This window comes from Polyodon spathula, chromosome 29, assembly GCF_017654505.1.
Source record: "Polyodon spathula isolate WHYD16114869_AA chromosome 29, ASM1765450v1, whole genome shotgun sequence".
NCBI classification, from domain to species: domain Eukaryota; kingdom Metazoa; phylum Chordata; class Actinopteri; order Acipenseriformes; family Polyodontidae; genus Polyodon; species Polyodon spathula.
Window position 1 is genome coordinate 553937 of NC_054562.1, and position 15811 is coordinate 569747.

Below are 15811 nucleotides of genomic sequence, written 5' to 3' on the forward strand. Positions count from 1 at the left end.
TGTGTGTGTGTGTGTGTGTGTGTGTGTGTGTGTGTGTGTGTGTGTGTGTGTGTGTGTGTGTGTGTGTGTGTGTGTGTGTGTGTCTCAGTGTGTGTGTGTGTGTGTGTCTGTGTGTCAGTGTGTGTGTGTGTGTGTGTGTGTGTGTGTGTATGTGTGTGTTTCTGCGTGTCTCAGTGTGTGTGTGTGTGTGTGTGTGTGTGTGTGTTATCTGGCAACACGATCTACAGCAGCTTTTGCTAAATGCATCAGTTTTCCAGAGCGTCCACATGAAGCGTCTTCATTCAAACTAACGAGCAGTTTGCTGAATAATTGGGAACCTGTCCTTGCGTTGCCGTAGCAACCCCAGCATTCCCGTTTCCTAGGCAACCGGTGTCCAGCCTACTGTTGATTTAGTAGAGCGGTTGCCAGGGCAACAGACGGCTGAACCGGAAAATGAATGACAATGGATTTTGCCCTCTGTAAATATTGGCCAGAAAATGCAGAATAATCTGATTCAGTTATCCAGTGAAATATATGATGCGTGTGCATTGAATTATCTCTGGACTGGAGGGAGAACTCCTTCTCTTGGGGGGGTTGGGGGGAGCACATATTCAAAACAGTTTAGACAAAACACACACATTTCAAAATAATTCAGAAATATAATTTTTTTTTCCATGCTGAATATTTTATTGCGATATTTAAATGTTTCATTCATAGATGTATTTGTGTGTGTGTGTGTGTGTGTGTGTGTGTTTTTTTTTTTATTCAATTTTGAACATTATTTACAGCAAAATAAAATCATTCTCGGGGGGGGATAAGCCAAAAAAAAAAAAAAAAAAAACACAACTATCTCAACAGAGTATTCGAGTATATTTTGTGTTTTTTTTTTTTTTTTTTAAAACATGAACTAAACTGTAACACTGTAACCGCACGATCTCAGTCCGGTCTGTGCTCGCCTGTTTGTAATACTGGATTTGGCTGGGTTTTTTATTTTGTCCCAGCCCGATTGCGTGGGGTTTGCAATAAGGGGCGCTGTTTATATTCATTGATTTGGGGTTAAGACAGAGAGAGAGAGAGAGGGAGATAGAGAGGGAGAGGGAGAGAGATTCACACATCGTCCCATTGTTTTATGTATTACTGTTTTATTTTTGCTAATATTTCCTGTATATGCTCCTCCTTTGAAATAGTTTGAGTTTCATTAGCGCTATGAAAGTGCATTGGGCAACTGACTTCAGAATATAAATGAGTTGCTTTTTCTGTCTGTCTAAATAACCTCTCTCTCTCTCTCTCTCTCTCTCTCTCTCTCTCTCTCTCTACATCGACCTACACTAATGAAACTGCGTCACAAGATCCGCCATTTTGGATCCAGGGTTCCCTATCTTCTGCTAGACCGCCTGCCCACACATTGAGCCGCAATGGCGGTAGTTTCCTCGCCACTTCAAAACCTTTCTTTCTCAAACCACCTACTCCTCTTCCCATCAGCCCACTCTCTCTCTCTTTACTCCCCCCTTCCCTCCTTCTAAGCTTCTGATTGGTCCGTCGCCACACTTCCATTCCTCTCCCCTCCTCCTCCCGCTGGCTCCTCCTTATCAGTAGCCCCACCCCCAACCCCCAGCCCCACCTCCTTCTTCCCATTGGCTGAGCTGTTCACAGTGGAGTTGCCAATCAGATTCTGGCCCGCTAGCTCCTGGCAGGGCTTCTGCTCATCCAGCTGGCTGGAGATGGACCAATAGAGGTGGGCTTCGTGGCGGGCGGCGGCCAATGAGAGCTCGCGGGCGGAGCAGGTAGGCGTGGCCACCTCGAAGGAGTGGTGGAACGCCCCGTAGTCGACGTCGAAGAATCCCTCGGCCAATGACATCATGGGACTGAAGCGGTGACCCCACATGACCTCTTCAACGAGATAGGAGCTCCGAGCTTGGCAAGTCATGCCTGCATAAAAACAATTAAAAAAAAAAAAAAGATTATCATGAATGCGTCATTAAGCAGACGGTTTTATCTGAAGCCTCTTAAAGAGACTAGTTGATGAACCAGCGGTTAAAAAGAAGGGGTCTTGATACCAGGAGGTTCAAATCCTGGCTCAGCCCCTGACTCACTGTGTGTGTGAGAGACCCTGAGCAAGTCACTGAACCTCCTTGTGCTCCGTCCTTCGGACGAGACGCCAAACAAACGAGGTCCTATTGGAAGAGACTCTGCAGCAGCCCCTGACTCTCTGTGTGTGTGTGAGAGACCCTGAGCAAGTCACTGACCCTCCTTGTGCTCCGTCCTTCGGACGAGACGCCAAACAAACGAGGTCCTATTGGAAGAGACTCTGCAGCAGCATCAGTTGTTGATGATGCAGAGTTCACCCCCCTCACTGGAAGTCGCTTTGCATAAAAGCCTCTGCTGAATGACTCATTAATAATAACAATGATTTTGTTCAGAATAGCCAACGCTCAGTAGCTCAGGGTCCCAGGTGTGGCTCTTGTGTTTTGCATGTTTTGTTGATGTGCGTGACTCACCAGTGGCCTCCACCATTCCCTCCAGTATCACCACGATCTCGAAGTCGTCCTTCTCCAGCTGAGCCTGGGAGACGTCCCAGAAGGGCGATCGCGAGTCGATCTCGTGGGAGATGACCAGAGGGGAGACCAGAAAGAGGCGGTCATCCCCAGTCTCGAACCCCACACTCATATCTGTCTGGTCAAGAGGAATGAACTCTCCTGGAAGAGAGAGAGAAAGAGAGATATATATATATATAATATATATATATATATATATATATATATATATATATATAGAAAGAGAGAGAGAGAGAGAGAGAGAGAGAGAGAGACACTGCCATGCTAGGAGGCTCGGTGGTCCAATGATTAAAGAAAAGGGGTCTTGATACCAAGAGGTTCAAATCACCCGGCTCACACTGACTCACTGTGTGTGTGTGAGAGACCCTGAGCAAGTCACTGAACCTCCTTGTGCTCCGTCCTTCGGACGAGACGCCAAACAAACGAGGTCCTATTGGAAGAGACTCTGCAGCAGCAGCAGTTGTTCATGATGCAGAGTTTAGGACGCAGCACAAGGAGATTCAGTGACTTGCTCAGGGTCTCTCACACACACACACAGCGAGTCAGTGTGAGCCAGGTGATTTGAACCTCCTGGTATTCGGACCCCTTTCCTCTAAACGCTGGATCACCGATGTGCGATCGTTCCTCTTCTCCTCCTTCGTCTTACCTTCCTGCGTCTGTTTGGACTTGATGAGCTTGGCTCGGATGTTGGCCCCGACGATGTGGGAGCTGCGCAGGTCCCCCACTCTGAACATCAGGCACAGCTTGTCATCCCTCAGGGAGATGACCGCGTGCTTGGAGAAGACAAGCGTCTCTGCCCGCTTATTGGGCTGAGAAATCTTCACAAACATGCACCCGACCTGAAGCAAGGAGACAGTTTCTCATCATCACCAGCACCCCCACCCCCATCTGACAGACACAACAAACTTTTGCTTCGTGAAGTCCAATGAAAGCTGCTGAATAATGTTTCCTTGTTATCATATTGAATTGCACCCCCTCTATATAGAATGAACTCCCTCAGCTTCATAGAGTCCAGTGAAAGCTGCTGAATAATGTTCCCTTGTTAACATATTGAATTGCACCCCCTCTATATAGAATGAACTCCCTCAGCTTCATAGAGTCCAATGAAAGCTGCTGAATAATGTTTCCTTGTTAACATATTGAATTCCACCCCCCTCTATATAGAATGAACTCCCTCAGCTTCATAGAGTCCAGTGAAAGCTGCTGAATAATGTTCCCTTGTTAACATATTGATTTCCACACCCAGCGCTTTGTAGCTTTCCAAGATATTTAACAGAAATACTGACAAAAAAAGAAAAAGAAAAATGTGACAGTGTAAAATACTGCTGTACTACTACTGGTCTGGTCTTTCGTTTTGTAGGCTTTTATTATTTGCTGTTGGTCTTGGAGTCGTTACCATGAAAGCGTTGACCATAGAGCCCAGGATGGCTTGCAGCAGCAGCAGGACGGTCCCCTCCGGACACTGGTCAGTGATAACCCGATAGCCGTAGCCGATGGTGGTCTCCGTCTCGATGGAGAACAGGAACGCCGAGACGAAGCCGTTCACGTTGTTCACACAGGGGGTCCAGGTCTGGTCCTCTAAATGATCCAGATCACCCCTGAAACCCACACAGACGCAGGAGGACAGAAAGAGACATGGCTGTGAGGGAATCCCCCTTAAGCCTCACCCAAAACCCCCAAACCCCCAAACCAACGTTTCACAGCATCGCTGAAAAAATACCTGCAGTACGCGATCAGCCACCAGATGGCGCCAAAGAAGAGCCAGGTGACAGCGTAGGCCATGACGAAGACAAAGAGGGAGCTGCGCCATTTGAGGTCCACCAGGGTGGTGAAGATGTCGGTCAGGTAGCGGTACGTCTCGCCCACGTTGCCGTGCTGCACGTTACAGCGGCCGTTCTTCTCCACGTAGCGCTGCCTGCGCTTCTTGCTGCGGCCTGCAGGGGGCGAGCAGTCCCAGTTACAACATTACATGCAGGAGCGGTCCCATCGCTGAGTTCAACTCAGCTGTGTGTATTTATAAACCACAGCATCTCAAGAGTCTTTACAGATTGGGTTTAAAAAGAAATAAGTCTGCGGCATCAGGAAATAAAGAAAATAACGATACAGCATTATCATAATAACAGATAAGATAGATAGATAGATATGAGACAGATAGATAGATAGATAGATAGATAGATAGATATGAGAAAGATAGATAGATATATAGGAGATAGATATGAGATAGATAGATAGATATGAGACAGATAGATAGATAGATAGAGAGACAGATAGATATAGAGATAGAGACAGATAGATAGATAAATAGATAGATAGATAGACAGATAGATAGATAGATAGATAGATATGAGAAAGATAGATAGATAGGATAGGAGATAGATACAGATAGATAGATAGATAGATAGATAGATAGATAGATAGATAGATAGATATGAAAAGATAGATCTATTATAGGAGATAGATTGAATAGATAGATATGAGACAGATAGATAGATCTATCTAGATAGATAGCTATTAGATAGAGAGATAGATAGATATATAGATGATATGAGATAGATATCTAGATAGATAGATCAGACAGATAGATAGTAGATATCTCTATCCTCTATCTATCTCTAGATCATAGATAGATAGATAGATAGATATGAGACAGATAGATAGATAGAGAGATAGATAGACAGATAGATAGATAGATAGACAGATAGATAGATAGATAGATAGATAGATAGATAGATAGATAGATAGATAGATAGATAGATAGATAGATAGATAGATAGATAGATAGATAGATAGATAGATAGATAGATAGATAGATAGATAGATAGATAGAGAGATAGAGATAGATAGATAGATAGATAGAGAGATTCTATCTGACTCTGATATGAGACAGATAGATAGCTATCTGATAGAGACTAGATAGAGAGATAGAGATAGATACTGATAGCGAGATGCGATAGATCTAGATAGATATCTAGATAGATCGATAGATAATATAGATATGAGATAGATAGAGCTATCTATCTATGATAGATAGATATGAAAAGATAGATAGATATACAAGATAGATGGATAGATAGATAGATAGATATGAGAAAGATAGATAGATATATAGGAGATATGAGATAGATAGATAGATATGAGACAGATAGATAGATAGATAGATAGATATGAGACAGATAGATAGAGAGACAGACAGATAGATAGATAGATAGATATGAGATATAGATAGATAGATAGATAGACAGACAGATAGATAGATAGATAGATAGATAGATAGATAGATAGATAGATAGATAGATAGATAGATAGGTCAAATTAAGACAAGCATTTTAGATCATTTATAACTGAAGAAAACAGGAATGATAGCTAAAAATGTTATTTTGTTTATTTTTTTCACCAAAAAAACCCCAAATAAAACAAATTATATATACATATAAACGATTCTAGTTCGTAAAGCTGGTGGTAATGTAAGTGTTTAATCCTGGTTTTATCAGTACTCACCCAGCCCGCAGCGACGCCTCTCCACTCCTTGCCCCGCCCCCACCTTCTCTCTGCTCGGTCTGGCCGCCGCCTCCAACTCTCTGGCAGCCAGCTTGGACTGAAAAGACCGGCTGTTATTGGACGGTTTGTGGGGGCTGTCCGTGAAGAACACGTCCCCAGGATCCCCGGCCACGCCCACCGGCTCTGTAGCCACACCCACCGGGCTGTCCGCTCCAGGCACAAACCCCGCCTCCTCCACCTCCCCAGGAGGGGGTATGGGCGTGGCTTCAGGTATGGACTTGAAGGTCAAAATCTCCAGAGCCATTGTGATTGGTCGAATTTATTTATTGATAGTTATTTAGCTTGGATTTTTTAAAAATTTTTTTTATTGATTTTCTTAAAACCTGTGGAAGAGAGATTAAAAAAAAGCTGAATTAAAAAATATATATACATATAGAGCTGTTCCTCATTCCATTATAATGTGTTATTTCCCCTCCTGGCTCTAATGACAAACCCCAAGGCATTCTGGGGGATGTAGTCCTGTATCAAACCAATGGACTACATTTTTGCTGTATTATATTATTATTATTATTATATTATTATTATTATTATGTATTTATTTGCCAGATCCCTGCTTTATGCCAGGAGACTCACACAGGTGTCACAGGGCAGCGCAGACAGGGTTACAATGCAAGCTTCATATTTAAACACAGTGCAGTTTACAGTCAGCGCAGATAATAATACTACTTATTTTAAAAAACACATACTCTCTCTCTCTCTCTCTGGATCTCTCTCCTCTCTCTCTCCTTCTCCTCTCTCCCTCGGATAATAACAATATAATAACTGTATGCTAATAGATGGACTGACCCTCCAAGGACGAAATACGTTCCTCTGTAGTCCCGCTAGTGTATCTCCCCTCTTACCTGAGAGAGATGCCCGGTGCTGTATCTCCCCTCTTACCTGAGAGAGATGCCCGGTGCTGTATCTCCCCTCTTACCTGAGAGAGATGCCCGGTGCTGTATCTCCCTTCTTACCTGAGAGAGATGCCCGGTGCTGTATCTCCCCTCTTACCTGAGAGAGATGCCCGGTGCTGTATCTCCCCTCTTACCTGAGAGAGATGCCCGGTGCTGTATCTCCCCTCTTACCTGAGAGAGATGCCCGGTGCTGTATCTCCCCTCTTACCTGAGAGAGATGCCCGGTGCTGTATCTCCCCTCTTACCTGAGAGAGATGCCCGGTGCTGTATCTCCCCCCTTACCTGAGAGAGATGCCCGGTGCTGTATCTCCCCTCTTACCTGAGAGAGATGCCCGGTGCTGTATCTCCCCTCTTACCTGAGAGAGATGCCCGGTGCTGTATCTCCCCTCTTACCTGAGAGAGATGCCCGGTGCTGTATCTCCCCTCTTACCTGAGAGAGATGCCCTGTCCTGTATCTCCCCTCTTACCTGAGAGAGATGCCCGGTGCTGTATCTCCCCTCTTACCTGAGAGAGATGCCCGGTGCTGTATCTCCCCTCTTACCTGAGAGAGATGCCCGGTGCTGTATCTCCCCTCTTACCTGAGAGAGATGCCCGGTGCTGTATCTCCCCTCTTACCTGAGAGAGATGCCCGGTGCTGTATCTCCCCTCTTACCTGAGAGAGATGCCCGGTGCTGTATCTCCCCTCTTACCTGAGAGAGATGCCCGGTGCTGTATCTCCCCTCTTACCTGAGAGAGATGCCCGGTGCTGTATCTCCCCTCTTACCTGAGAGAGATGCCCGGTGCTGTATCTCCCCTCTTACCTGAGAGAGATGCCCGGTGCTGTATCTCCCCTCTTACCTGAGAGAGATGCCCTGTTTTTTTTTTTTTTTTTTTTTTTTTTTTTTTTTTTTTTTTTTTGCTGTATCTCCCCTCTTACCTGAGAGAGATGCCCGGTGCTGTATCTCCCCTCTTACCTGAGAGAGATGCCCGGTGCTGTATCTCCCCTCTTACCTGAGAGAGATGCCCGGTGCTGTATCTCCCCTCTTACCTGAGAGAGATGCCCGGTGCTGTATCTCCCCTCTTACCTGAGAGAGATGCCCGGTGCTGTATCTCCCCTCTTACCTGAGAGAGATGCCCGGTGCTGTATCTCCCCTCTTACCTGAGAGAGATGCCCGGTGCTGTATCTCCCCTCTTACCTGAGAGAGATGCCCGGTGCTGTAGAAGCGCGTCACGTCTGTTTTTTTTCTTCTTCTCCTTGTATCTTTAATCAGATCGGGGTTGTCGATAAATTAACAGCCCGCGTTGATGTCAGTTTTAATGATGTCAGTTCCCTCATAAGCTAAAATGCCTGCATTCAGCACAGAGTTTCCGCGTTGAAACAACATCGCCTTTTCCCTCTTCCTCCCCCCAAAAAAAGATGCCCTGTCCTGTATCTCCCCTCTTACCTGAGAGAGATGCCCTGTCCTGTATCTATAAACTTAATAAACAAACAAAAAATCTAAATAACCTGAGAAATAAATAAACAAAGGAATAAATCAATAAACAAGTGGAAAATGACGTCACTAGAATTTTACAGATTTTTTTGCAACACGGCCATTCGATGCGCAGGTGTTTAAAATCCAGGGTTAAACAGCAGCGGGTATTTAACGCGATGCAGCCGACGCTGTTGACAAGGCGTTTGCGGGAATTGCTGTTAAGCTCTGGGGTGAAGTCGTGCGTGTGCCGCTGTTTCTCGAACCGAAATCGACTGCCGTTTCAGATCGGGGTTGTCGATAAATTAACAGCCCGCGTTGATGTCAGTTTTAATGATGTCAGTTCCCTCATAAGCTAAAATGCCTGCATTCAGCACAGAGTTTCCGCGTTGAAACAACATCGCCTTTTCCCTCTTCCTCCCCCCAAAAAAATATTAATAGATAAACAAATAAACAAACAAAAAATAAATAAAGAAATACGACAAAGGAAAATCATTTCCAGTCCGGAAAATGCGTCACTATGCACGGCCATTCTCGCAGGTCTTTAAAATCCAGGGTTAAACAGCAGCTAACGCGATGCAGCCGACGCTCTCAAGGCGTTTGCGGGAATTGCTGTTAAGCTATCTCGAACCGAAATCGACTGCCGTTTCAGTCAAGGGTGTCTAAATATACATTGGTAGAGAAGCCTCCTATCTTATCTCTCTCTCTCCCTCCCTCCCTCTCCCCTCTTCCTCCCTCGCCCTTTCTCTCTTCTCTCTCTCCCTCTTCTCTCTCCTCTCTATATATATATATATATATATATATATATATATATATATATATATATATATATATATATATATATATATATATATCACATTCTTATAGGGTTCTATAGATAGATAGATAGATAGATAAATAGATAGATAGATATAATCTACTGTATTAATTAACAATGCTGTTCAGCACACGGTGCAATTACACTTCCGAGCCGCTGGGGGGAGCGCTATGCTAACCTCGAATCCCCCCCCCCCCCAATTGAGACGCAAGCAGCAGCGCAAAAGCAGACAGGAAACAGCCGCTCTGTCCGACTCCTCTCGCTCTTTTCCCCCTTTTGCCAAGATGTCCGTGTACGGCCCAGTTGTTAAAATCCACCCGGTTATCCTCGCTTCCATCGCCGACTCTTACGAGAGGAGGAACGAAGGGGCGCTGAGAGTGATCGGGACTCTGCTGGGTAAGAGCTGGCACTTGCAAGGCTGGAGTGCTTGGGAGCTGAAATGCCTCGCTGCGGTCCATGCATCTCCGGCGTGGACGCGTGTGCCGCTGGCTGTGCTTTTACATAGGCAGGGGGGGTTGATTGCTGCGTGCTTTGACATATTCTGCAAAATGACAGCTTTAGTTCTGCGGCTAGTTGCAATAATTTCAACATTATTTGCAAGATCTTTATCCCCCCCCCCCTTCAAACGTTTACAGATTAGGAGGTAAAGGGATATGCAGCGTTTCTGGACGTCGCAGTGCAGCTGGAAACTTCGGTGAAACAAGGGAGGGGAAGGGAAGGGAAGGGAGGGGAGGGGTATGATTTGGGGTTGGTGTGATTTCAGCCGCCGTGTTTTCAGCGTTGATCTGGAAGCTGTTTTTCTGAGCTGTGGTTTGTTTCGGTTCCCTGTCTCCTTCACGCAGGCACCGTGGAGAAACACACAGTCGAAGTGACCAACTGTTTCTCCGTCCCGCACAACGAATCGGAAGATGAGGTGAGTATGTCACTCTGAACTTGTTGTTATTATATATACAGAGTGATTCGTAATTTGGATAATATCGGGGATGAAAACTAGACTGATTTCACACCTGAGCTTGTTCCCTAGACACACTGGGGGCTGATCAAGCTGGTAGTAAAACCTGGACTGGGTGACGCTGCTGTGCAATAGGAGTCCGATTCCCAGCCCTGGTCATATGCAAGAGAACGTGTCCGTGGCTGTGTTGCAGTGCTTGGCCACCAGAGGACGTGGGCTTTATTTGTAAATTAACTGTAAATCAATGTGAGGATGGCGCTGCATTCAGAACTGCTCGTCTGTCGTTTCAATGCGTTTTAATTCCTCCCAGGTGGCTGTTGATATGGAGTTTGCGAAGAACATGTACGAACTGCATAAGAAAGTGACTCCCAGCGAGGTCATTGTGGGCTGGTAAGTGCAGAGCTCTGTCTGTCTGTCTTTACCTGGGACTTGAATTTTGAAGGAAATAGATTTCCCTTATATAATGTTAATGCTTTAAATACAGCTCTGGCCAAAAGTTTTGCATCACCACCCTATGAGAGAGAACTGTATTGTTCTGTATAAACTGTAACATATTGAATTCCACCCCCTCTATATAGAATGAACTCCCTCAGCTTCATAGAGTCCAGTGAAAGCTGCTGAATAATGTTCCCTTGTTATCATATTGAATTCCACCCCCCTCTATATAGAATGAACTCCCTCAGCTTCATAGAGTCCAGTGAAAGCTGCTGAATAATGTTCCCTTGTTAACATATTGAATTGCACCCCCTCTATATAGAATGAACTCCCTCAGCTTCATAGAGTCCAGTGAAAGCTGCTGAATAATGTTCCCTTGTTAACATATTGAATTACACCCCCTCTATATAGAATGAACTCCCTCAGCTTCATAGAGTCCAGTGAAAGCTGCTGAATAATGTTCCCTTGTTATCATATTGAATTGCACCCCCTCTATATAGAATGAACTCCCTCAGCTTCATAGAGTCCAGTGAAAGCTGCTGAATAATGTTCCCTTGTTAACATATTGAATTGCACCCCCTCTATATAGAATGAACTCCCTCAGCTTCATAGAGTCCAGTGAAAGCTGCTGAATAATGTTCCCTTGTTATCATATTGAATTGCACCCCCTCTATATAGAATGAACTCCCTCAGCTTCATAGAGTCCAGTGAAAGCTGCTGAATAATGTTCCCTTGTTATCATATTGAATTCCACCCCCTCTATATAGAATGAACTCCCTCAGCTTCATAGAGTCCAGTGAAAGCTGCTGAATAATGTTCCCTTGTTAACATATTGAATTGCACCCCCTCTATATAGAATGAACTCCCTCAGCTTCATAGAGTCCAGTGAAAGCTGCTGAATAATGTTCCCTTGTTAACATATTGAATTGCACCCCCTCTATATAGAATGAACTCCCTCAGCTTCATAGAGTCCAGTGAAAGCTGCTGAATAATGTTCCCTTGTTAACATATTGAATTGCACCCCCTCTATATAGAATGAACTCCCTCAGCTTCATAGAGTCCAGTGAAAGCTGCTGAATAATGTTCCCTTGTTAACATATTGAATTGCACCCCCTCTATATAGAATGAACTCCCTCAGCTTCATAGAGTCCAGTGAAAGCTGCTGAATAATGTTCCCTTGTTAACATATTGAATTGCACCCCCTCTATATAGAATGAACTCCCTCAGCTTCATAGAGTCCAGTGAAAGCTGCTGAATAATGTTCCCTTGTTAACATATTGAATTGCACCCCCTCTATATAGAATTAACTCCCTCAGCTTCATAGAGTCCAGTGAAAGCTGCTGAATAATGTTCCCTTGTTAACATATTGAATTGCACCCCCTCTATATAGAATTAACTCCCTCAGCTTCATAGAGTCCAGTGAAAGCTGCTGAATAATGTTCCCTTGTTAACATATTGAATTCCCCACACCCTCTGTCTCAGGTACGCAACAGGATATGACATCACAGAGCACTCTGTTCTGATTCACGAGTACTACAGCCGCGAGGCGCAGAACCCGATTCACCTGACTGTGGACACAGCCCTGCAGAGCGGCAGGATGAACATCAGAGCCTACGTCAGGTAACCATGGAGAATTCTAGTCTAGTGATATTAAACTGCAGTTACAATGTAATTCCAGTCCAGTCCAGTGATATTAAACTGCAGTTACAATGTAATTCCAGTCCAGTCTAGTGATATTAAACTGCAGTTACAATGTAATTCCAGTCCAGTCTAGTGATATTAAACTGCAGTTACAATGTAATTCCAGTCCAGTGATATTAAACTGCAGTTACAATGTAATCCAGTCCAGTGATATTAAACTGCAGTTACAATGTAATTCCAGTCCAGTCTAGTGATATTAAACTGCAGTTACAATGTAATTCCAGTCCAGTCTAGTGATATTAAACTGCAGTTACAATGTAATTCCAGTCCAGTCCAGTGATATTAAACTGCAGTTACAATGTAATTCCAGTCCAGTGATATTAAACTGCAGTTACAATGTAATTCCAGTCCAGTCTAGTGATATTAAACTGCAGTTACAATGTAATTCCAGCCCAGTCTAGTGATATTAAACTGCAGTTACAATGTAATTCCAGCCCAGTCCAGTGATATTAAACTGCAGTTACAATGTAATTCCAGCCCCAGTGATATTAAACTGCAGTTACAATGTAATTCCAGCCCAGTCCAGTGATATTAAACTGCAGTTACAATGTAATGTCCAGTCTAGTGATATTAAACTGCAGTTACAATATTAATTCCAGCCCAGTCTAGTGATATTAAACTGCAGTTACAATGTAATTCCAGTCCAGGATAGTGATATTAAACTGCAGTTCTGTTGTAATTCCAGTCCAGTCGAGTGATATTAAACTGCAGTTACAATGTAATTCCAGCCCAGTCCAGTGACCTAAACTGCAGTTACAATGTAATTCCAGCCCGGTCTAGTGATATTAAACTGCAGTTACAATGTAATTCCAGCCCAGTCTAGTGATATTAAACTGCAGTTACAATGTAATTCCAGTCTAGTCTAGTGATATTAAACTGCAGTTACAATGTAATTCCAGTCCAGTCTAGTGATATTAAACTGCAGTTACAATGTAATTCCAGTCCAGTCTAGTGATATTAAACTGCAGTTACAATGTAATTCCAGTCCAGTCTAGTGATATTAAACTGCAGTTACAATGTAATTCCAGTCCAGTCCAGTGATATTAAACTGCAGTTACAATGTAATTCCAGTCCAGTCTAGTGATATTAAACTGCAGTTACAATGTAATTCCAGTCCAGTCTAGTGATATTAAACTGCAGTTACAATGTAATTCCAGTCCAGTCCAGTGATATTAAACTGCAGTTACAATGTAATTCCAGCCCAGTCTAGTGATATTAAACTGCAGTTACAATGTAATTCCAGTCCAGTCTAGTGATATTAAACTGCAGTTACAATGTAATTCCAGCCCAGTCTAGTGATATTAAACTGCAGTTACAATGTAATTCCAGCCCAGTCTAGTGATATTAAACTGCAGACTCCCGCTTCACAGCAGTGTGATCCGGTCCTGCTTTCACTAGGAGTTTAATAATCAGACTCCCGTTGCACAGCGGTGTGATCCGGTCCTGCTTTCACTAGGAGTTCAATAATAAGACACACCTGAGCTTGTTGCCTAGACACACTGGGGGCTGATCAAGCTGGTAGTAAAACCTGGACTGGGTGACACTGCTGTGCAATAGGAGTCTGATTCCCAGCCCTGCAATGCTGGTTCATTTGACAGCACACAGATGCAGGGTTTTCTCCTCCTAGCTTTGCTAAGCACAGTTGTCTGTGGATTTCAGTGTGTGTTTGTGTTTGTTTCCAGCGCTCAGATGGGCGTCCCAAGTAAGACTGTGGGTGTGATGTTCAGCCCACTGACTGTGAAATACGTTTACTTTGATACAGAACGCATTGGGGGTGAGTCTCTCCGATCCCCTCCTCTCTCCCCTCTGTTGCTCTCTTTCCTCTCTCCTCCTCCCCTCTCCTGCTCTCTCCCCTCTCCTCCTCTGTCCTGTCCTGTTCTGTCCTCTCCATTTCTGTCCTGTCCTCCCTGTCTCCTGTCCTCTCCTGCTCTCCCTTCCCCTGTCCTGTTCTCTCTCCTCTCCTGCTCTCATCTCCTCTCTACTTCTGTCCTGTTCTCCCTGTCTCCTGTCCTCTCTGCTCTCCTCTCTTGCTCTCTCCCCTCTCCTGCCCTGTTCTGTTCTCTCTCCTGCTCTCATCTCCTCTCCACTTCTGTCCTCTCTTCTCTCTGATCTCTTCACCTGCGCTCCCGCTCTCGTTGACTCTGGTTTTGGCTCCTTATGTGTTCCAGTTGACCTTCTCCAGCGCACTCGGGCCAGCCCGTCCCGCTCCAAAGGGTTGACCACTGACCTGGAGCAGGTTGGGTCGGCTGCCGCCCGGATCCAGGACATGCTGACCACCGTACTGAGCTACACTGAGGACGTGCTGGTGAGAGAGAGAGATTCCAGTCTAGTGATATTAAACTGCAGTTACAATGTAATTCCAGTCCAGTCCAGTGATATTAAACTGCAGTTACAATGCAATTCCAGCCCAGTCTAGTGATATTAAACTGCAGTTACAATGTAATTCCAGTCCAGTCCAGTGATATTAAACTGCAGTTACAATGTAATTCCAGTCCAGTGATATTAAACTGCAGTTACAATGCAATTCCAGTCCAGTCCAGTGATATTAAACTGCAGTTACAATGCAATTCCAGTCCAGTCCAGTGATATTAAACTGCAGTTACAATGCAATTCCAGTATCTCAATTATTTTTCTCTCCTCTCTCTCTCTCTAGTCTGGTAAGGTCACGCCTGACAACACGGTGGGTCGTTTCCTGACAGATTTGGTCAATAAAGTTCCCAAAATAACAGCAGAAGACTTTGAAAGCATGCTGAACAGCAACATCAATGTAATTAAGATTTTCACCGTGTCTCTGTCTGTCTGTCTGTCTGTCTGTCTGTCTGTCAGTTTAAAAAGCCTGGTTTGTCAGCTCCGAGTTTCAGTGCAGGTGTTTTACTGTCTCTCTACAGGATCTGCTGATGGTAACATACCTGGCCAATCTGACTCAGGCTCAAATCGCCCTCAACGAGAAGCTGATCTGTCTGTGAGCGAGTCGCTTTCCTGGGTTTCCCCTGTGAAGTGTTTTTTGACAGTACAAATAAAATTTAGGTTTATCTGATAACGTTGGTGTCCAATTATTTTTACCCTCTTTTTCTTTTTCTGCGTCTGAGTTTGGGGTGCCCAATCGTGTTTTTTAAAGGGACCCCAAAACCTTGTTTTTACAGAAAAACTCCAGATTTATTTATTTTTTTATTTTTTTTATAAAGAGCCGCAGTAGAGGATAGTAAATGTAATGAAACTGCAGGCTTCAATCATATCGGTGATTCACTTAAAATTCCTTTTGATATTAATTAGTTTAACTATGAATGAGTCATTCAGCAGTTGCTTTTATCCAAAGCGACTCGCAGAGACCAGGGGGGTGAACTCTGCGTCATCAACAACCGCTGCTGCTGCTGCAGAGTCTCTTCCAATAGGACCTCGTTTGTTTGGCGTCTCATGCGAAGGACGGAGCACAAGGAGGTTCAGTGACTTGCTCAGGGTCTCTCACACAC

At 44.4% G+C, this 15811-nt stretch overlaps 2 protein-coding genes across 2 annotated transcripts; one reads left to right on the plus strand and one right to left on the minus strand.

The window, feature by feature from the left end:
* Positions 1 to 809: 809 nt before the first annotated feature.
* Positions 810 to 8365, minus strand: kcnj9 (potassium inwardly rectifying channel subfamily J member 9). The gene is made up of 7 exons (XM_041232278.1): positions 8161 to 8365; positions 6033 to 6415; positions 4255 to 4468; positions 3931 to 4132; positions 3181 to 3373; positions 2478 to 2675; positions 810 to 1908 (listed from the first exon to the last, which is right to left on the minus strand). Exons 2-7 carry the CDS (start codon positions 6334 to 6336, stop codon positions 1499 to 1501), a joined length of 1521 nt encoding a protein of 506 aa, XP_041088212.1. The 5' UTR covers positions 6337 to 6415; positions 8161 to 8365; the 3' UTR covers positions 810 to 1498.
* Positions 8366 to 9495: 1130 nt separating this feature from the next.
* Positions 9496 to 15378, plus strand: eif3f (eukaryotic translation initiation factor 3, subunit F). The gene is made up of 8 exons (XM_041232285.1): positions 9496 to 9649; positions 10096 to 10166; positions 10516 to 10595; positions 12123 to 12260; positions 14024 to 14115; positions 14510 to 14646; positions 14995 to 15108; positions 15230 to 15378. Exons 1-8 carry the CDS (start codon positions 9538 to 9540, stop codon positions 15305 to 15307), a joined length of 822 nt encoding a protein of 273 aa, XP_041088219.1. The 5' UTR covers positions 9496 to 9537; the 3' UTR covers positions 15308 to 15378.
* Positions 15379 to 15811: the final 433 nt, after the last annotated feature.

Excerpts from the sequence above, each read along its gene's own strand:
- kcnj9 (XM_041232278.1), bottom strand. The coding sequence starts at position 6,336 with ATGGCTCTGGAGATTTTGACCTTCAAGTCCATACCTGAAGCCACGCCC. Across the intron at positions 4,469-6,032 it reads GAGGCGTCGCTGCGGGCTGG|GCCGCAGCAAGAAGCGCAGG; the intron begins GTGAGTACTGAT and ends CGCCCCCTGCAG. Across the intron at positions 2,676-3,180 it reads GTCCAAACAGACGCAGGAAG|GAGAGTTCATTCCTCTTGAC; the intron begins GTAAGACGAAGG and ends TCTCTCTTCCAG.
- eif3f (XM_041232285.1), top strand. The coding sequence starts at position 9,538 with ATGTCCGTGTACGGCCCAGTTGTTAAAATCCACCCGGTTATCCTCGCT. Across the intron at positions 9,650-10,095 it reads AGTGATCGGGACTCTGCTGG|GCACCGTGGAGAAACACACA; the intron begins GTAAGAGCTGGC and ends TCCTTCACGCAG. Across the intron at positions 14,116-14,509 it reads TGATACAGAACGCATTGGGG|TTGACCTTCTCCAGCGCACT; the intron begins GTGAGTCTCTCC and ends TATGTGTTCCAG.